This window comes from Epinephelus lanceolatus, chromosome 12, assembly GCF_041903045.1.
Source record: "Epinephelus lanceolatus isolate andai-2023 chromosome 12, ASM4190304v1, whole genome shotgun sequence".
In the NCBI taxonomy this organism is placed as follows: domain Eukaryota; kingdom Metazoa; phylum Chordata; class Actinopteri; order Perciformes; family Serranidae; genus Epinephelus; species Epinephelus lanceolatus.
Window position 1 is genome coordinate 43,275,001 of NC_135745.1, and position 23,117 is coordinate 43,298,117.

Sequence of the window (23,117 nt, forward strand, 5' to 3'; positions counted from 1 at the left end):
CAGTTACATTCAGGATTCCAGTTTTGTGAGAATATTAAGAGTAAACCATAAAACTAATCAGGTTTACCTCAGTGATAAACTGCTTTTTAACCCTTGAACAGCCCCCCCAGCTGGTGTGCCTGAATTTGAAAAATACTCTAGTTTTAATCTTCAGAGCTTTAAAATGAATTTAGTCAAAGTGATTTTTATTTGCATACTTTGCTATGTATTGTAACTGGATTTTTGTCTGACAGATCGTTCTTTTCAAAACAGCCACAATGACTGAAAAGATGAGCCTCATTTATGAGGAGGAAATATATCTTCATATTCATGTAAGCCTGATGTGGTTGCAGAGAACAGGGAAGTTTCAAACAGCTGCTATCACTTCCACATTTATAAAACTGGAACTAAATCACGTCAGAGTGGGAACTGAGTAAAGAAATGTGCACTGATGACGCTGAGACTCGACGACTCACTGACTCTGTCTGTAAAATACAGTGGAGACATGAGGAGGAACCTCACATCGCTCTTTAGGGAGGAACCCAGCGGGACGTTTGTTCTTCTCACTTTGATTTTCTTGTGAAATAATGAATGTTTTTTAACCTCATCAGGTCCGAAATCAGTGTCTGGTTGAAGTGCTGATAACTCTGACTGAAAGCAGCTGATATGAAGTCACGGGTGCTCTGTTAAAGCTGAAATGATTAGAAACCACTGGTTTACGTGAAGCTGCAGGTTTGAGCTGTGGAAAAGGGAAGGTTTCATCGGCTTCCTTTGAGAAAGAAAAAGCTAAAGAATAATGTGCAGGTTCGCAGATGGACTGTAGCCACATGAAGCGAGAGGAGCAGAGCTGACGGAGGACGGAGCATTTGTGCAGAAAGCAGCTGAGGAGCTACATTTCCAGCAGCCTATTTCTGGCTGCATACTAAATCATCCACGTCAAAGCTTGGGCCCAGAAACCCCTGAGAGATCTGAGGGGAGTCACACCTGCTCCTGTTCAGAGACGCTCAGTCAAAGAGCCGCGGACAAACAGGAAGAGAAGAACACTAATTGGAAGGTTTTTTTCTGTTCTGTCTCCGAGCGGCGCAGAGGGGACTCGAGCTCGGCTAATTAGCAGATCCAAGGTCTGAGACATGTGGACGCCTCCGAGCCGGCAGATGAACAAAGACGGGAAGCCGGGACGGGACGGCAGGCTGCTCCCACATCATCTGCCGAGGCAGCTGCCGGCCTTACGTAACAGCTCGTACCTGCCTGAACCAAAGTCCTGCTTCAGTCCAACGTCACACAAACCTCCACTGAGATAAAAACCACTTTAAATACACTCTCATGATGTCTGACTGAGTGTGGAGCATCAGAGGACGGGACGAACACCAGTCTGAGGACAGGAAAACAAGCCAAAATTAACTCCATAAAGCTGCAATGACACAGAGCCTCCACTGAAAATCAGATGCAGCGACACTAACTTCCAGGTTTCCAGTTCAACACGAAGCCACTGAAATCACCTCACAGCTAATCCCTGCAGACGAACACAGGAGCATGCTGAGCTTCCTGACACGCCGCTGTTTGTGTTTCCTGGAGGGAAACTCTCTTTTCAGGCACACTGCTGGAAAACAATGGGACGCATTGTCGTGACATTTTGTACACACGTTTATGATTCACAAACAATGACTCTGACTGACTTTTCATTCAGTCGCTTCATCAAACTGATATTTGTAGTAAAATGTCTCAGAGAGCTAAAGACACAACGGAGACGTCTTCTTGACCAAACAGAACCGAGACAAAGACAAAACCAACCGATGATGAAACTCTGATAATGTTTAAACTGGTCAGAAGGTCTGGGAAGAAAACATGACTTCAGGCACTCATGGTGGAGCAGCAACAGATGCATCTGAATTAAGTTAAAGCTGTTGCAGTTGGTCCAGGAGCTTCTCCTCCATCAGTACTGCACTTATCTGCTGTTTTCTATTGAGATGGTGCTAACTGTGCTTTGTAAAGTCGTATAGCTCTGGGTATCCAGCAACCACTACCACCAGTTTCTCCTCCATTGTTTACCAACTGTAAACTTGTTGTCATGACCACCACAGAAGCCCCGCCTCTCAGATCATCTGATTAGACAATGGGGAGAAAGCAGAGATGACGTGGGGCGTTTCTCTACTTTGGGATGAAGTTTTTTCAACTCGAGGAGTTCAGAGCGCTCCGGCAAAAACGCCAGGCATCTAGAGTGCAGAAACATGAGGCACGTCGCAACGCAACATCACATGTTGACCTTTCTGACGCCCTCCTGGCGCTGCACCACGTCTCTGATAATTACAACATGCTTATTACAGGCCAACAGAGACCAGCTTTACTTTGACTCGACAGCAGCTTCTGTCCATGTTCCTGCTTTAAATGAGCGTCACATCGGGCAGAAGACTCCTTTCAAATCTACGCTGCAGTTTTATTGACAGAGATGAATCAAAAACGAGACCTCCACATGAAGTCCTTTCTGCTGCTCCCTGCCCACCTGCCTGCACGGACGGATGGATTATGTTTCTGTACCTGTCGGGGCCGCTGGACGATCCAGGCCTGATTAAAGGTCAGAGCCGCCTGTCTGAGCGCCACAAACCAACCGGACTTCACCTTGATGTCGCCGGAGCGTCAGAGTGACTCGTCTGGAGCTGCACACGATTACAGAAAGACTGGAACTCTCTGGTTTCGTACTGTTTGTCTAAAAAGACATAATGACCCTTTAATAATATGAAACAACCAGAGAAAGAAGCTGCGACTGATCACATTGATTCTGACGATTCTAATAATCAAGGCTTCACTTAAGACTGTGTCGCTTTGGCACTGATGGAAACTATTTAATTTACTCGAGTACTGCAGTTAGTTATTGTAACTGTACTGTAAAACTAGATCACTGATTCTGTTGTGATTCCTTGTTCTTAAATTAACCAATCATTTTTATTTCTTTACTAATTTGTCATATCCTCAAGAATATTGTTATCACAAAAATACCCTGAAATATCGTGATACTATTTTAGGGCCCACGCTTACTTCAGTCTTAATCATTTATTACACTGGGTCTAAAAGTTTGCGTTCACTCGCCTCTGCAGCAGCTGCTCCTCTCATCTACAGCTTTAATCAAGCTTAAAAAAAATTGCGCCTGACCCTACATTAAAAAAAAAAAAAGAAAAGTACTCAGTTCAGCCTGCGCTGCATTCATGAACCCACAAAAACATCCGGATTTAGAGAGGGGACACAAAAAAACCCCCCAAAAAACAAAGTTATATCTACCCAGGGAGCAGGTCCTCATCTACAGAGATCACCGTGTTGCACCGCCATGTTTCTACAGTAGCCCAGAAGGGACAAACCAAACACTGACTCTAGATAGAGACATTCAGGTTTTCACATTGGCCACCGTAGTTAGCAGTCCCTCTGTGACGAGCAGCATCGGACAAACACTGATTTGTAAAATGAACGTCTTCATTCAGAGTGTTTCCTGGCTTAAATCAGCTGGTGTGTGTTTCTGAGAGGAAGAGACCTCTGACGATCATTCAGCTATGAACACTGAAGGAATTCTGACCAGGAGGAGTTTCAGCTGGTTGTAATCTGTAATCTGTAATCTGTAACTCTCATTTATGGACGTCACTACATCCCTTTAAACCTGACACACTGTTCCTTTACAGAGAAAAAACACGTCGTCTTTCTGACCATACAAAGTCCCAAGTACAACAGCTGTACGGAGCTTTTCAGCCTCTTTTAGCTGCTCGTTTTGATTTAACGTCACATTTACTGTCTGATTCAGTCTCAGTGCTTCGACCTCGGGCTGCTACCAACAATTACTGATTAATCCGAAGATCATTTTCTTGATTCATCATCTGATTGTTTCACACAGTGAAACACAAGGCGACATCATCTCATGTTTACTTTTGTCTGAACAAGCAGCCAAACACTCACAAACAGTTAATTCAACATGAGGAGCTGGAGTCAAACAGGAGAGACACTCGTTTGGAAAAATTAATCAAAGGACTGACTGATCATGGAAACAGTTGCAGATCAGAAGCTGAACGTCGTCTCCAGCAGCAGCAGCGGCAGTTTTCTGATAAAGCCTCTGTACACAGACGCAGTTAGAAACCTGCAGCTTCATGTCCCGTCACACTGCCTGGTGCTCCGACAACATCTCGGTCTAAACTTGTTAAACTACGACACCAGCGCTGAGACGTGTCTGATTGTGAGACGAATCACTGATGAACTGTAACGCCACCATGGAAATACAAAGCGGGCACAAACATGTCGTCAGCTCTCATCGTCAAACATCAAACTTTACTCTGAACAAAGAGCTGACACAGAGACGTGTTTGTGAATGAACCCTGAGTACAATAAATATATCTGAATATTTATACCCATGGACATAAACAGGAGTCTGGAAACTGCCAGTGTGTGTGTGTGTGTGTGTGTGTGTGTGTGTGTGTGTGTGTGTGCAGCCTCAGAAGCATGAGAAACATTTAGTGGAGCTGACTGTGACTGTGTGTGTTGGTGTGAAGAGAAACTCGACCCCGGCCAAACCTCCACTGGGAATGTCTGAGAGCCGAGGAGAGTCAACCACCTGTCTACACACCCACCCACCCACACACACACACACACACACACACACACAAACACACACACACACACACACCTGAGACACACATGCATGAACTCTTTTTCCGTAAGCTTTACCAGCAGATGAGAGTATCCTGTAGTGGCATGAATCACCAGAGCCCCCACCATAAGATGCCATCACAATAATATTAAATATATTGCTATAAAATACACTCACTGGCCACTTTATTAGGTACACCTGTTCAGCTGCTTATTAACACAAAAATCTAATCAGCCAATCAGGTGTCAGCAGCTCATTAACATTTAGTCATGTAGACATGGTGAAGACGAGCTGCTGAAGTTCAAACGGAGCATCAGAATGATGAAGAAAGGTGATTGAAGTGACTTTGAACGTGGCATGGTTGTTGGTGCCAGACGGGCTGCTCTGAGTATTTACTGGGATTTTCAGCACAACCATCTCTAGGGTTTACAGAGGATGGTCCCAAAAAGAGCAAATATCCAGTGAGCCAAAATGCCTTGTTGATGCCAGAGGTCAGAGGAGAATGGCCAGACTGGTTCAAGATGATAGAAAGGCAACAGGAAGTCAAATAAGCACTGGTTTCAACCAAGGTGTGCAGAAGAGCATCTCTGAAGCAACAACACCTTGTCCAACCTTGAAGCAGATGGGCTACAGCAGCAGAAGACCACACCAGGTGCCACTCCTGTCAGCTAACAACAGGAAACTGAGGCTACAATTCACCAAAACTGGACAATAGAAGATTGGAAAAAGATAAATATTTAGATTTTCATTTCTTCCCCCATTTGTGGCGCCCCCTATGGATGACAGCGCCCTTCACATTCAACTAAACTGCTCACGCCACGAGTCGAGCAGCATTGAGGTAGCGTTCACTGTTCAGACTGTAATTTTGACACATTGACTTAAAGAAATAAAACTGAGTTGACAACCAAAAGCTGAGCAGCAAAAACAAAAACATAAAGGTCTTCAGTCTCAAAGGGTTAACAGTCTGAGGTTCTCACAAGGACAGAGTACACACACACACACACACACACACACACGCATATATATATAAACAGACCAACAGAGGCGGCTTTGTCTGTCGACCTGTTCACTCCCCTCTGCAGCAGGCTGGGTCCCATCTCCTTAGCAACCGGTAAATACAGCAGGTTTCCTCCAATCACAGCGCGGTAACATCACATCACATCTCGGCTTTATCAAGATGGTACCATTCAACAGGAAGGAGAAGGGGGGGGGGGTAAACCACAGTGAGAACAGAGAGGGGTGTGTCGCCGAGACTGACCCAGGCTGCAGATAACACACACACACACACACACACACACACACACACGCGTCATGCTGCTCCATGTTTACCTGGACTCACTGATAAAGCTGCTTTAAACTGGCCTCATGTGTTAAAGGGACATTTCGACACAGACCACAGACCAGAGTCTCCTCGTCACGACGACACAACAACAGATACTCAAACTCCTCCTACACACTACACACTACACACTACACACCACCTCAGCTGCTCAGAGGACACTCCTCTCTTTATGACCTCACTCCACTTTTTCACACATCAGCAGGTCTTTTGGGTAGTTTTTGTCTGTTCACCTTACGCTGCTCTCTGTCTGAAGCAACTGCAGTCACATGACACATTGTTTGGGTTAAACATGAGCATGTTACAGTCCTGGAGGATTATTAATGTGCACCTCCTCCTGTACTGCCTTAATATGCACATTCAGCACATCCAATGCATCAAAACATTGTTTTCTAGTTGGAGCCGCGCCTCGTTTTCAAACTGTATGGTTTGACTAAAATGAACAATGACAGCAATATAGTCCACGATGAGCAGCGCTAAAATCAACCTGCGTAGTTGTCCCTCCATTGTGACATTAGAAAGTGTCACATTTATCTTGCAAGTGTACTCTTCTTCAACGTTTGCTTTACTTCCTGGATTTTTCCCACATGGAAATTCTGACCAATCAAGAGCAGCTTTCTCACACAAGGCATTTGATCTGGTCCTCTTGTAAATGCTGCCGTGAGAACACGAACCAACTCTAGGCAATTATACAACTTTGGAACAACATCAGTCCCTGATTCAGACCAGAGGAGACCACTCTAGGGCTGACAGCAGCCTCAGTATTGACACAAAAATGTTTATTAGTTTTAGTCACATTTTAGTAATTTTTATCCTCCATAGTTTTAGTCGACAATAATCCTAAACAGTGTGTGACAGGTTTAAGGGCTGATTTACGAGCACACACTTACTGATCATCATCTGAAAAGCTTCTTTCTTCATGTGCAACATGTTAGTCTGGAGGTTTAAACTGGTGTCCTCTCAGAGAGTTGGTGATTCAAGCTAAACTTTCATCTCTGTCAGAGAAAACAGATCTGAGTTCAGACTGTTTACTTACAGCACAGCTACACTCACAGATAACTGAGCCTCCTACCTGCCTGTCAAACACCATCAACCCACAAACCTTCTCCAGTCCGGACTGAGTGGAGTCCTGCGGGGTGAAGCTGTGAAGGCTGCGAGCAGAGCTAGCTGCTAACAGCCACCGCTGCAACTAACAAACTCCACAGATCCATTCAGCAGCTCCACCATCCACAGTCAGACACACACGGCTGATTATTTACTGCTGAATCACAGCTCACAACTCGCACCAACCCAAACATCCTGGTGCAGACTATTTACTGGAGTTTACCAGCCTGTCGCTCATCAGGCATCTGAAGAGAATTACTAGCACAGCCTTTCGCTGCTTTCAACGTCCAATAGTACACCACTATTATTTTCATCACATCTCGTCAAAATGAAACATAGATTTCGTCTTAGTTTTTATTGTCAAGATCAGATATATAATGAATTAATATTTTAAATAAAACACAGTAAAGTCCGACCAATACTGGATCATCAAAGCTGATACTGATTTTAGAGCCTGACTGATGTATCAGCCTACAGCAGCTTCTTGAAAAGACTCCGCGACCTGAACGTCACTGCAGTGAAGTAAGAAGCTCTAATTGATTTAAATTATTCACACAGAGACATTTTCAGTGTGTAGATACATTCAATGACAGATTAATGCTCCACAATCTGATCACACAGCTGAAAACATACAGTTATAACCTTAAAATGACGCCTTAACAGCTGCAGGGAAACTCCACATCCCTTTAAAAATGTGAGTAAAGATGTGAGCAGAGAAACTCTGAGGAGGATCTGACCCCTGAGGTTTGTGACTCTTCTTCTCAGAATCAAACTAAACAGGAGAAGACTATTTAATAGATTCTGGTTTCAGAGAAGTTTGAAAGGACGAAGATCTAAAGAGTGAGCTGGTGTGGTGGAATAAATCCGAGGCGGCAGGAGAATCACTTCCTGCAGCAGCTGGTTGTTGAGTTAAAGGCAGCAGCTCTGTGCTGATAAGCTGAGAGTGTCTCTGGAGAGGACAGATAATGTCCTCAGTTCAGTCAACACTGTTCTGGTATCAGTCCAACACCTACAGGGACACTTCACATCTGATCGCCTCTGAGGTCATCTGTTTCTGATGGAAACTAAACACACCAACAGTCTGACAGAGGAAACAGGGATCTTATTGACTACTGTTTATACTGCAGCTGCCTCAGTCTAAATCAGACTCACCCTGGAGCACACTGACTGTAGTGGCCGTTTTTACTAAGGTCCAAGTTGCTACTGTCGGCCACTTAATCTGCAGTAAGTTGTTTTAGTTCTGACTCGTGTTCAGTTAATTAATCCACTCTTCTTGAGAAACCCAGTGTTACTCACAAGTAGTCCACAGGAGACAGGGAAAACGCTGATGTCGCTTTATTTGAAGACGCATAAAAAACCTGGTCCAATACCAGTATATAGCAGTCCAAAACTGTACACGTTGTCCTTGCTATCTGTACACATTACTACACGTTATGCACGTTATACATGGTCAAAAACCTATTTCAACCCACACTTATGCAGATTCCTCTACATCCGAGCTGCACACATGGTTGTCCTCACTGCACACGTGTGGCAAATTGCCCTAAAGCCCAATTAACTGTCGTAAAGCAACAAAACAACACACTTTACTGCATTTAGCATTAGAACACAAAAATTGCAAACCTTTAACTTATAAATCTTAAAATACACATAACCTGTCCTTATACTGTTGTTTAACTGTTGCATGAACTTAAAGGAGCAATAAGCAAAATTCATAATTTCTAGATTGGCTACAGCTAGTGAGCAATGGCAGCGCGTATTTTCGAAGTGAAATGGCAGAGAGCGGAACAAAACGTCCACCTGAAGACGACCAGGATCTGACATTACCTCTAAAGAAACAACGGTTGTTGGCGAAGAAGTTGTCGGATAAAGAAAGGGACAGAACTCAGATTAACATTAGCCTTGCATTTCCAAGGTGGAGAGCACTGCGAGAGCTAAAGGGGCTACAATCTGACTCGGAGCTAGCTCTTCTTCTCCTGGACAGGTACAACATAAAGTCAAATGTCTGTTTTAATTAGTGTTACAGTAACGTTAGGCACATGTCGCTAATGGCTCACGGGCTCACGGAGAACAGTAGGAACGTTAGCGTGGCAGCCGACTAGTGCTAACACTAACGTCCCTAGTCTTCTCCGTCACTCTCAGCAGAGACATAGTGAGTAAAAGACATCGCTAACTGCTAAACTAAGCCAAACTTAGTTGGCTGTTTAGGTTTTATTTCCTCGCCCCTGTGGCGAGTGAATCTGCCTGCAGTGAAAGCGGGGGCTAACTGGTGCTTCCTCCTCAGGCTCCACTTCACTTAGCCTTCGCTAGCTTCCCAGCTAACGTTAGCGCCAGCTCTCCGTTTGGATCCAACCGGAGCACCGAGCCCTGGTTTGTTATTCAGGTTAAAGTGGGAAGAAGCAGCGGGTTTATCGGGCAGCTGAGTGAAGTGGAGCCTGCGGAGGAAACACCGGGACCGTCTGGATGTAATAGTCCGTGGAGGTGCTGCGGTGCTCGGCTGCACAGACGAGGTGAGTGGGGTGGGGGGGTGTAGAGCAGAGGTAGAGGGAGGAGTGGCTCATGACACACTTTGTTTTGCTCTACAGGCAGTGCACAACAGCAAACCTAGCGGCGATTTCACTTTTTGCCCCTTTAAATATAGCCAGAACACACTGCATATACTTGACAACAGAAACACTATCAAATATTACTTTGTGCCTAAGTGGCTCTCACACTGACTGACTGACAAACAACTTACGCAACTTGAGGAATCTCAGTTGTCTTACTGATGGTTCAAATCTTCGACCTTTAATGAGTGAAAACAGCACACTTCCTGTGTAGTCACAAACTCATTTGGAAAAGACACATTTAATAGGGAAAACTTGACACAACATCCTTGAGCATCCAAAACTGATGCAGGAGTGTACCTAGGGCTTCATAATTTGTGGAGCTACTGACGAGGCGGAGCAGCAGGACCTGCTGATCATCCCGACACAAGGGTAAATGTTGTGTTGACATCTGTCCTGAAATGTTCCCAACTCATCCCTCAACACAGAAGCACAAGAAGTTAGCACTGGATGCTAACACTTCACAGTCAGAGACACTCAGTGTTTGGAATATAGTAATCTGTGAGGATCCCTGTGGAAAGAACAACCTGTAAAGTGACCAACACCAATCAGCTGCAGAGTTCAGCCTCATCATTTATATTCTGTGTGTTTCAGTGTCTTCCATCATGGCGGCTCTTTGTTGTTCAGCCTGAAGCGGCGGTGACACTGTTTAATATTTAAACATGCTGACTTCAGCAGGACTCTCTGCATTTGCATCTACAAAGCAGATTCTCTCACTAAAGTGTCAATCATGAGGAGGGGGGAGGGGGGGGTGCCTCGGGGGTCAAAGGTGAACAGCGGTGTCACCTCCCATCAGCCTGACAGGAGCAGCAGAGGAGAGACAACACACTGAGGGACTGGTGGACGTCTGTTAAGGTCGTTTGTCACCGACAGGAAACACTTGATGTGCACCTGACCTGCTTCAAATAAACTGAGGTATGACGTTCTCACCTGTTGTGACGCATCAACATGAAATGCTTCGACATGAAGACGCTCTGTCAACTGCTCAACAGCTGACACACAAGTCATCTCACACACACCTTTATTCTCCTGGTGTCAAACAACATAACTGTGACGTCCACTGAGGACAATAATCCATAAACCTGTTTATAAATAAAACGCTTCATTTCTTTCACGGACAAGATGGTTTTCACACTGTAGAATGCTGCACTCAGTGAGTGTCTTAGTCACAATCATTAAACAATAATAATCTGAAGGATCCATTTTAGGATTTTTTTATGTTTAAAAAATATATATTGTTTGTTCATCATGTGGTGCAGTCACTGACCTCTTACACTAAACTCCAACACTCCAAATAATATTATTCACCTGTTATTACTGCAGTTATTATTATTGTTGTTGTTGTTGTCATTATCTAGTGTGTTCAATCTGCATTTTATTATTTATTCTTTAATGTGCTTTTTATTCATTTATTTTAAATGAGTCGTTTATTTATTTATTTATTTCGTTTTTAGTTTGTGTTTTGTTTATTCAATTGTTTTTAATGTGTCATTTATTTATTTATCTGTATGTAATTATTTGTTTATTTTTTAGTGTATGTCATTTTCTATTTAATGAATAAAATATATAATAATTATTAATTCTTTACATTTCTATGTGTTATTTATTTTGTAATGTATGCCTTTTTTATTTTAATTTTTTATATATGTTATTTTTTCATGTAATTTTTGTGTTTTGTATGTTTTTAATTATCATTATTTTTTGCATGTTGTTTGTTTATTTTTATTTTTTGAATTACTGAATGATTGTTTTTTTTTTTTACATTTCTACTGTAGTTGCTATATTTGGTGTCACACTCATGTAACCACATGTGTAACCTCCTTTTCAGTAATTCATTTAGTCACTGTGTGAAACTGGTTTTCTTAATGACCAGTTGGTCTGGGGGGAGTGGAAGTTAGCGGTTTGTTCCTGATATAAGCTAAAACATTAGCTGCCACTGTGAAAGCAAGTGTGCACGGCTTTTTGATTGAGAAGTAATAAGAAGCTTGTTGAAAACAAAAATCCCAAATATTGATATCAGTATCTGTCCAGTTACATCGGTGACATCGGGGCTTTGAGGTCAGTTTGAGATCTGATCGCAGCGCAGATACAATTTAAGACTTTCAAATACTTTGATACCAAAGTCTGAGAAATAAAAACACAACCTGTATTTCAAGTGTTGAACGCGGTCACAAGGAGTTTGTCTAACACGTGAAGACAATGATTTAAATGAGGAGCCATCGATCAAATAAGATTATGAATCTGATCAGATGTTTGGTACCGACTCTGCACAGTGTCTGACACTCGGTCAGGTTCAACACAAACTATTATTATCTTTTTAACTCTAAAGGTTTGGTTCATAACAGCTGCCTCAGATAACGTGTAATTCTAAGGTTATATAGCACTTATCAAAACAGAACAGTGAAGCATGACACTGTAGCGTGTGATGTCTCTGCAGAGAGCCTGGAAACAACGAGAGCACAAACAGTTTCAGATGAGTCGGCTCTGGAGACAGTTTGGGAAAACAGCCAGAGCTGAGACACAACAGGGTGTTTTCAAACCTCTCTGCATTAATGTGACCAACATGGCCAACGTGGGGGAGCCTCCACTTTCCCACCGCCACCACCTCTGAAAGGTTAACGGGCTCAGAGGAACGGCGCCGGCTTCCTTTTGTTACTGTGGGAGCTTTTATTGTGGAGGGACCATTTACATACAAAAGGAAGGAACACAAAAATCCCTTCAGTATGCAGGAGCTGGCTGCCACGGCCTGTGGGTCAGCCTCACACACACACACACACACACACACACACACACACACACACACACACATATTTGGGTTAATTAGCCTCCAATTAGCAGTAGCTGTTTGTTGTCAGATGGAAACTCAGAGTGTGAGAGCAAGAGGGTGAATTAGGTTTCTGTGTGTGTGTGTGTGTGTGTGTGTGTGTGTGTGTGGGGAGAAGTGAGAGCTCTGTGGTTTTTATTACCCAGCATGCTCTGGGCCTGCTGGAAACTTTCAAAGTACCCCTGTGTTTACTGAGTTCCTGTTCAGACTGACGGCAGCAGAGCTCTGAAAATGTTTGCAGCCAGTAAAAGAAATAAACTCAGAGAATCTGAAAGGTAAATATCCAGTTTTTACGTTTTCTTTTAAACTTTAAAGATTCACTGATCAATAAAAGACTCGACGTCCACAGTCACTGGTTTCTGAAGTCTGTCACAGCGTTCACATTTGTGCGTTAAGTATTTAATTTTCTCATATTACAGGGGAAAAAGCATAACTGCATAAACAACTTGTTATAATTAGAGATAAAAAAGTCAAAATATTTTGAAATAAAACATTATGATTATAAATTTTTGAAAAAGTTGTTTTCACAGGAGATAAAAAGCATGTTTGTTATAATTACAGATTTTAAAAAGTCATATTTAGAGAGAAAAGATGTGAGATATGATTAGAGTCATATTTCCAGTTAATATGTTATAATTAGAGATAAACAATCATCACATGTAAAGACTACAGGTTGCTATAATTAGAAATGACACGTCATATTTAGAGATAATATACAACAGAAACATTGAGAGTTAAAGAGGTTTTATATTTCAGGTGTTTTAAAGTTTACTCCATGACAAATGTGCTTCAGTGATGTCATCATGCTGAGTGTTAACGTCATGTTCATGTTGATGTGACAGAGCTGCAGCTCGTCTCAGCAGAACCACCTCTGTTTGTACGTGAGAACTCTGATGTCCCAGCTCTGACCTTCCTCCTCCTCCTCTTCCTCTCACGTGACCACATGTCCCATGATTCACTGGCTCAGAGAGGTGAAATTAAATCCTCTGTTACACAAACGCTCATCGCCGCTGCTTTAAATTTACAGTGGAGCTGAGCACTCCGGTGACTGCGGCACGCCGGTGCTGCTGGGAGGTGACGGCCAACATGGATCATCTGTGTTTGAGGATGATGGATGACTACTGACACACAGATATATCTCCCAGAGGTGCGAGGAGAGAGAGACGGCAGCCCGAGGACCACCAACATATTTATCTGATACCATCAGTGATTCCTTCATCACAATGAGGTCAAGGGTCAGAGGTCAATGAAAACACATGGGACGAATAAAAAACACAACTCAAGGTCGACTGCTCTCGTCTATTAACTGTGACTACGAGTATTAAAACCTCTTGTACTCCACCCCCATTTTGTAGCAGAAACGTCTAAAATGACATACCCAAATTAAAATGACTGTAGCTTCTGAACCGCTCTGGCTACATGCATGCATGAGGTCTTGCCAGAAAGAAAACTCTCTGAAGTTTCTTGTGAAAGTGTCAGAAACACTCTAGGTGATACAGAGACAGAGTAATGGGCCTCTGAAGTCTGTAAAAAAATGAAGATTTTGCCTAAAATGAAATAAAAAATGTGTTTCAGGATGAATAACTGTCTGTGGCTTCATCTGAGCAGGTAAATGACACTGTGGGGCTGTAGGCACACTATCAATGAACACTTGTTTCAAATTTGAAGAAGACTGCTCAAAGTATGACCATTCTACAGTGTTTTTACCATGAAAAGATCCAGGCGGAGCTCCAAATGACAAGTCGGTCACTTGGCTTCAAAACATTACTATCAGTGATCAAACAACACTCAGCCAGCTTCAAACATTGTACCTTATTGAAATCAGGTGTGATTATGATAGCTGATGTTGTTTATGACACAGAAACACCATAAAATATCACCAAATAAAGCCATATGAAACGTGAAAGTTATGATCCCACTTTCTAGACGGTGTATCTCAGCCAAAAATAGTGGTAGGAGTGAGACTCTTACCTTTTATAAAACAGCTAAGTCCCCGCTAACAGCTCCACATAAGATTGCGAGTAATCCTTTAACTTTTCCCGTCGCGATTTTTGAAAAGTCGAGAGCTTCCTGAATCCAGCAATACAAAACATCACATGGTTTGATGACGTAGTGCGCCTGTGTTCAGGTACCATCCCCTTCAAAGCGTACCACTGCTTGTGTAGTCACGTGACTCCGCCCCGTCCAGTCTGCGACCTGGAGGCAACATGGAGGAGAACTCAAACACTGTGCCACCTGTGCACCTGGAGCAGCTTGTGCCAAAGAGAAATGTCGTGTCCGCCGTTTGGACACATTTTGTCTTTCATGAAGACGACACCAAACAGAAGGAAAATAAAATATAAACACTGCGGAAGAACCGTTTCAGCCACCACAGGTAACACCAACAATCTGTTCCAGCACCTGGAGCACCGTCACGTTACTGAACATGAACAGTGCACGGCTTCAAAAAAAGAAAGAGACTGACAACCACATGGCAGCTCCCGATAACACGAGCACTTACAGAGGCTTCACAGTATGAACACGATTGCAGGAAATGTAAAGAAATAACAGGCGTCCTGTCCTACGACCTCATGAAGGACATGGCGCCCAGAGCTACAGTGGAGCTCAGAGGGTTTAAACACCTCGTCAACACCCTCAATAGACGACACGCTGTGACATCACCAAAATATTTTTTAACCAAACTGCGGTGCCAAACATGCACTGCTCATGTCGTAAACAGTAAGTGATGCAAGTTACACTATTACTGCTATTGACATAGCGATATTCAAAATGTATTTTGTTTGCAAGAGATGTAAGTTATTTATTTCATACTGTGTTACAGGACTTGATTTTGACTTAAAAACTAAAATGTGAGATTTTTCGTGAGACGTTTTCATCTCAAGCGATGTGTGCTTTGATTTCAATCACAAAATACTGATGTTATGTTGAGGTGGTTCAACATCTGATCAGGATCCTCCTGGTCCAGCTGGTAGGAGGCCCCGCGGCAGACCCAGAACACACTGGAGGGATTATAGATCTCATCTGGTCTGGGAACACCTCAGGGGAGCTTTGCATGACCCGGCTCCGGAGAAGCAGATGAAAATGGATGGATGGAATATTCAATACGTGATCACAGACAGTTCATCTGTGTGTGTTTCCTTCAGTTATTTATACAAAGATAAGATCTGCTCTCTTTCATTAGAGAAAGGTATCCCTATTGACAGTGCAAAGCTCGTCAGTGAACTCTGAGGGCAAAAACCAAAAACAAAATAATCGTTCATTGATCATAATCGAGGTAAAACGTTCAGTTAATTGTGATGTTGATTTGAGGTCATATCACCCGATGACTCGCGTACACGTCAGTGACAGGACCATCTGACTTCATCTTACTATATAATGACTAAAACTCTCTGTGTGTGTTCCATGTTTTTCTCCTCACTGACTTGGTCAATCCATGTGAAATTTGGCACAGTGGTAGAGGGTCATGGGAGGATGCCAATGAAGCAATATTACATCAATTGGCCAAAGGGGGGCGCTATAGCAACCCATTGAAATGTCAAACTTTGAATGGGCATATCTCATGCCCCGTATGTCGTAGAGACATGAAACTTTGCACAGAGATGCCTCTCCTCATGAGGAACACATTTGCCTCAAGAACCCATAACTTCCGCTTATATAGATTTTCCGCCATTTTGAATTTTTTGAAAAACACTTCAAATGGATCTCTTCCTAGGAAGTTTGAGCGATCTGCATGAAACTGGGTGAACATAATCTAGGGACCAATATCTAAAGTTCCCTCTTGGCAAAAGTTGGAAAACTTACTAAAACTGAGCTTCTATAAGGCAATGAATATTGCGGAGGGCGTGGCTCATCACATAAAGGTGTATAACATCTCAAGGGTTTCACCCATCACCACGCAACTTTGTAGGCATATGACCACACATAATCTGAGGGGACCCCTCCATTATTGACCCCATCAAACAAAATGGGGGCGCTAGAGAGCTCATTTCTCATCTAGGCCTTATCTTGGTATGACTAAGTTATGGTATGGTATGCTGTACATAATCACGGAAACTGTCAGTGTGTCATTCTGTCAGTGTGTCATTCTGTCTGTCCCACGTTTTTCTACTCACTGACGTGGTCAATCTATGTGAAACTGCACATAGGTATTGAGGACTGGCATAGGTAGAAGGTAACAAAGCTGCCAATGGCTATGGACTAGTGTATTTTATTTTCATTTTTTGACTCCTTAAAGTTGAAAATATCTGTGCAGCACTCTGGATCTGCTTTCATATGGACTTGCAGTGTTCTACCAGCTCATGCAGACTGACACATTAATAAACATCAGTCACTCATCAAGTTTAAAACAAATGAAACGTTTGAGTGAAAGAAGAGAAACAGGCAGAGGAGACGCTTTGTAAAGTAACGCCTGCAGACGATCCAGAGGCAGCGATATCTCTGCAGGCATCAGTTGTCAGTTCTGCATGAAAACACACACATTCATTATTGTCTGGCTCTAAATATTAGGTCTGAGCATCATGCCGTGTTCTAGTGGAAAATGCAATTAGCATAACTTAACCTTCAGACTGGCTGCTTGGCTGAGCGTTACACACCCTAAATGAATGTTAAAGCTTTGTGAAGCAGCTGCCGGCTGATCTGCAGCTCTCAGTCAGCACAAAGGAGGAAGACTCTGTCTCACAACAACCACAGAGACTCAGACAGATGAAGGTTTTCCTCAGGAAACAGAGTGAAGCTCTGCAGGGCCACAACAGAGATGAGACAGCACTGTGATGATCAACAATAACAGACAGTCTGTTTGGTACATTCACTGGGATTCACCTTCACCAGTTTCCAACCAGTCAGTGTGAACATTCATGATCATATCCAGGTCATGGTTATGACTGGTGAAGCCTCAGCGTACCAACAACTGTGCTTGAAAAGATAAACATGGATGCCAGTTATCGGCGGCACCTCGACAACATCTATCAATCTGTTCATGTTCACTCTCCTGTTTTCAGTCAAATGCAGTCCTGGACTGTAACTGAGTACATTTACTCAAGTACTGTAAAGGTCTGAGTACTTTTTCTACCACTGCCTATTGTTATCAGATTTTTGTTTTTCTCTCTGGAGGAAGCTGTAAAGCTGCTGTTACCATAAACACCACAGTCTGGAATCAGAGTGATTATTTCCTTTATTAATTAATTTCTCAGGTAATCGTCTGTATAATCTATAAAATAAAATATTTTGTTTCCTTCAGGCCCAAACATATTTAATTAACTATTGATCGAAAGAGGTAACTGTATTTTAACAAAAAAAAAAAGTTGCTATATTTCTAAGAAGACACCTGAATATTTATAGCAATAGATCTGGGTCCGGCTTTATAGAAAATAGGTCCTTATATTTCGAGAAAAGGGTTGGAATTATTCTTGGAAAAAGGTCGCCTTGTTTCCAGACAAAAAGGTCCGAATATTTCTCAAAAAATGTTACTATATTTCTTAAAAATGGGGTTGCTAATTTTTTAAGAAAAAAGGGTCAGAAAAATTCCAGAAAAAAAAGTCAAAATATTTCTCAAAAAACAAGCCGATCTATTTCTTGAACAAAAGGTCACTGTGTGTTGTGTAAAGGGTTGGAATCACTCAAGGAAAAATGATTTATTTCTAAAAAATAATCTGGAGAAAAGTCGCTGTATTTTAAGGAAAAAAATCTTGATAACACTTTATATTTTTTAAAAATCAGTGTTTTGAGGGAAACAGAAAAACTACAGATAAGAAGTTGTTTTATTTCCAGAAAACAGCTGCTGCTAAAGAAAATTAATATTTTGAGAAAAAAGCAAAATGTAGTAATTTGGCAGTAGTTTTATGGACTTGGATGAATTTTCATGGATGTAGTGTTATATTGTCAGTAAAGCGTCACCTGTAAGCCTCACACAAACAGCTCTGCACTCGAACTGTCTTGAGTCGAACGACGTGAACAAAGTCGTTCCCATCTCTACGTTCTATCAAACATGGCGTGTATAAATCTGGGTAAACAGTGTTTATCCTACCAGGCTCTTCAGTTTCAGGTTGGTCCCTGAGGACTCTGCTGATCCTCCGGGACACCGAGGTGAGGAAGCCGCTGACAGACGGAGCTCTCCGCTCTGAGCCCCCCTTCCTGGCCAGCGTCCTCTCCGGCCCGCTGCCTGTACCGGGCTCAGACATGGACCTCAAATAAGGGAAGATCCTGCGCAGAGAGCCGGACCCTGTCTGGCCCTCGTGGGGCCCTGTGGGGGGTTGATCTCTGCTCCGGTCATGTGAGATGATGTTGAACCTCGGGAGGCTGAGCAGCCTCAGGTGAAGAGGCTCTGTGTTGTGCCCTTTGGCCTCGGGGGCGGCCATCTTGGCTGTTGCCAGGTGAGCAGATGTCCTCCACTTGTATCTGTCCAATGGCTGCTCAGGAGCCGGCTGGGACTCGGATCTCTGCCAAGGCTTCCTGTAATAGTGCCAGCGGTACGAGGCCTGGTGGGGACTCTGGACTGGACCCTCGCAGCCCTCAGGGGGGCTTCGACTTCCACTCATGGTCCAGCACACAAAGACTTCCTCCAGGCAGCCGCAGCGAGCAGATGGAGTCCGCCAAACGGGCCCAAACAGCTGGTTTGCCGACAGCTGTGCGCCCTAAATACCCCAACAACACATTCCTGTTCAGTCGTCAGGTCGGGTTCGTCTTCATGTCGACGGCGAGTTCGAGCTGCTGTCTTGCTCTTTCTTAACGGGTTGGTGGTGACTCGTCTTCCTGGGAGGAAGTGGAGCGTCAGATGAAGTTTCTTTAGAGCCCCGGCCAATCAGGTTTCACCAAACAGCAGAGCAGCAGACTGTGGTTTCCCCTGTGAACAGGCTGGAAACTGAAACTGCACACAGTTTAGTGTGTCAGGTTCCTCCTCATCAGTTCATAACCTCTGTCTCCTGATCACTCTGTCTCCAATACTTCACTGACCAGTGACACAAAGACGGCCGGGCTTCGGTCTTTAAGAAATAATCCTTTCAGATTTCAGACCTTTATCATCCAGTACACACAGAAGTGCAGCAGTCCAGTTTTATCTCAGTTTGCTGCAACGCAAGATTCGGGGAAAACACCTGAAAACAACCGTGTGGTTAACTAACTAAGAACATTTACTCAAGTACTGTGATTAAGTACAGTTCAGTACTTTATACTCTTCGTCTCAGAGAGAAACGATTTACTGCACTTTGTTCATCTGACAGCTTTAGTTACTTCAGACTCTAAAAACTTCCTCCATCTCTGTTTAATGGTTGTCTGATGATTATAAAAATACAATTTTAAGCTTTAAAGTTCTGTTTCTAGACCTTAGGAATAACATCCAGGGGTCCCACACATTTTCATGGGTAAACTTTTCCAGGACTTTTCAAGGACCCACAATGTGTCAGACACCAACGAAGAAAGCCATCCTTTCATGGCAGTATGGCTCCTTTCAATAACCTTTTTTTCTGACATCTTATTAATATTTTTGTGGATATATTGTGAATATTTTTCCGCACATTTTATTATTAATTTTCAAGAAAAAAAAAATGGCTTGAGCCTTTTAAAATCTGGTCCCCACTGACAGTATCACAGTCTGTACACTCTGTCATGTGCTTCATCAGCGAGGAATTTAAAATGAAGTTGTGTGAGTCTGAACAAAACTGAGCTGCGCAGCAGGAGTTCATGCTGACTGACCACCAGGGGGTCAGTGGGGTCAGGAGGTCAAATCTCTGAGACCTCTGAGGGGTTTAACATATTCAGGAACACCTCCTCCTCCCTCTGCATGGCCTCAGGCCTCAGACAGGAAACAGGAAGGCGTCATGGACGTCAACTCCAGGTCTGGTCAGAAAACTCATCTTCATCAGCTGATGATGATTTAACAAACATGTTTCAGCGCCCTGCAACTGCAGTATGAGACTGTTTGATACGAGCCGCCGCCATTGTCTCAAACAGACGTGTTCACATTACGTCACTCGTCAGCAGGAGCGTTTCTTGGTCTGGTGCGGTGCAGTGCATTCTGGTAGTTTTTCTCCCTCTTGAGTAAAAGTGTCCTTTTTGCATGCAGTGATCCAGCACTCAACTCTGTAAAGATCTGTTCAAGTTTAAATGGAGATGTGTTTTTTAATCATTTTGACTCTGTCACCAGATAATTTGTGGATAACACAAAGAGATTAAATTTGAGGGTTAATTTGTGACCACGACCCAGAAACCAAGAGTCCTGATTTGTTCCTCAGTCTGACACAAAACAACTTTCTCTGTTTGACACAAACTCTCTCCAACTTCTCCTTCTTCTCCTTCCTGTCTTTAGGCTTTAAATGGCTCGCCGCCCTGCGTGACCCACATGTCAGTGTTTATTGGATCACAAAGCGGCTGGTGTCCGGGGCGACGCCACATGTAGGTCAGAGCTAAGACCCAGGCAGGCTAAGCCGAGGAGTCCTGGACCGAGAGCCAAGTCCTCCTCCAAACCGCCCACCAGCACACAACAGGGACGGAGAGAGTCCAAATCCTGCCAGACACTTCCTGTTCACATGAGAGAGTGTGTGGGGGTGCGTGAGAGAGAGCCAACACCATACTCTTCTTTAAGTACCGATGACACATAGGCCCAAAATCAATAACTGTTTTCACATTTTCCCTGATCACGTATCATAGTTCTGTGTGTCACAGTGCAACATGACGTCCTCCAGTGTCTCTATCAAACTGCATTCACTTTACACTGACAAACAAATTAATTCACTGATTAATCAACTCATCACTTCAGCCAAAACGATTCTTTTTTTCAAAAAAAAATCTCGCTTTTCTGTGTAAAAATTAAAAAATAAAAACGTAACAAAATAAACAGGGTTTCCCACACAGTTATTTATCTGAGGCCGCCATGCTGAAATGTTCAAGACACGCAAGGAGCATCCTGTTGAGGTTTTATGGTGAAGGGAAAATGGTACTGAAATATATTAAAAACTGTCTGAAAAAGTTGTGACAACATGTCCAAAAACTATGATGAAAATTTCCGGAAAAATGTTGATGAAATGTCCGAAAATTAGTAATAAAATGTCAGAAAAAAGGGTGGTGGATGGAGCAAGCTAAAATGTTTCCTAACCTGGCAGTGACTTAATGTTTTCACCATCCAGTCAAAGAGACGTCTCCTCCGCTGGCTGTGGGATTCAAGAACAGAGAAGCAGCTTAATGTGAGGGACTGGAACCTGGTTGGCGTGCGGGTGCAGCTTTGACTTGGACATAATGGCGGGTAACTGTTCAGTTTATTGAGTTTTACAGGTATGGGCGGGTGCGGCTTTTCAGAATTGGACATATGCAGGACTCTGACGCACATGGACAGGTTTCAGTTCAATTCAGTTTCATTTATAAAGCCCAATGTGTCAGAGGCCTTACAGCATACGACCTCCCTCTGACCTCAGACCCTCACAGCTGATCAGGAAAAATGGAGGAACCTCAGGAAGAGACGCTGAGGAGGGATCCCTCTTCCAGGACTGACAGACATGCAGTAGATGTCATACAGAACAGATCAACATGAGTGAACAAGTGAACATCGGCCTCCTGGGTGAACGTCCTGGGTGAAGTTAAGTTGCTGTCCGGCAACGTTTCACACTGACGTCGCCCGGCCGCCTGTCAAACTGCAGCGACAGGATGGCTGTCTTCGTCGGTGTCTGATGCATTATGGATCCTTGAAAAGTCCTGGAAGTGTTGAAATATTTTTCCCCTTGAGAAGGTGTGGGAATGTGTTTATTCATGGCTGTGGGACTTTTATTAACGAGTGCAGGCGTGTGCAGCTTTGACTTAGACATAATGACGGGTAACAGGTTGGTTCTGGTGCTGAGCTTCACGGGTATGGACCTGGGCAGGACTCTGATTTCAGCGCTGTTTCAGAAAGATCATGTTTTGTCCGTTAGGTGGCTTTAAATACTACAATACCCATAAGCTTCGGCTGCCGTTGCCATGGAGAGGAAGCCATTCAGAGGCTCAAAACATTTTGTCGCTCCAGCTGGAAAACAAAAAGCAGCACCATGGCAAAGAATTCAAAAGTGAATTAATTTAATCTGCAGAACGTGTTTAATCTCTAACACATTAGCGGCACACGAAGGAGAATTCTGAGCTCTGTGATTGGATGTTTTTTACCAAAATGCACCCTGGGAGCTGTAGTTGATCTCTCTGTCTCAGTTTTTATGTTGTGCAGTTGTTCATCTTTTGATTCAGCCAGGACAGTTTCATGTCCATCAAAGCTTCAACTGTGAGTCACAAAACATCAGACTTTTATTTCTTGGGTGCCTGAAGCCAAAAACACGATGCAGTTGTAGTTGCCAGCAGAGACGAGGTTTACACCCCCCACCCCCACCCCTCTAAAACTCAAAGCATCCAAAAAGTTGATCCTGGCTCAGCCTTTGCCATAATCACCATATTTCTGCTGCTGCACAGAACAAAAGACAAATGTTGTGCAGACTGAGGAGGCAGCAGGACGCAGCGACTCCCCAAAGGACCGAGAGGCAGCAGACATCATTCACACCTCTGCTTTCAGCCTCTTCACACCTGCAGCTTCACCTGGGAATCTCCCGGATATTTCCCCTCTACAGGAGCTCTCTGGATATTTTTATCTTTTAAGATCAGATTAATCTTTGAGGAAACTGCCTGCACCAGCAGTCCTCT

At 43.4% G+C, this 23,117-nt stretch overlaps 1 protein-coding gene across 3 annotated transcripts in view; it reads right to left on the minus strand.

Moving 5' to 3' along the window:
- rasal2 (RAS protein activator like 2) overlaps positions 1-23,117 on the minus strand; it is a 113,630-nt gene that overhangs the window by 79,137 nt on the left and 11,376 nt on the right. For 2 of the 3 annotated variants that reach the window (XM_033650570.2, XM_033650569.2), the window contains exon 1: positions 18,496-22,800. The exons of the other annotated variant lie outside the window; for it this stretch is intronic. In XM_033650570.2, the coding sequence (XP_033506461.2) occupies positions 18,496-19,006 (511 nt within the window). In that variant the 5' untranslated portion in view covers positions 19,007-22,800. Of the gene's footprint in view, positions 1-18,495; positions 22,801-23,117 lie in introns of those variants that run through there. 3 annotated transcript variants of the gene reach the window in all.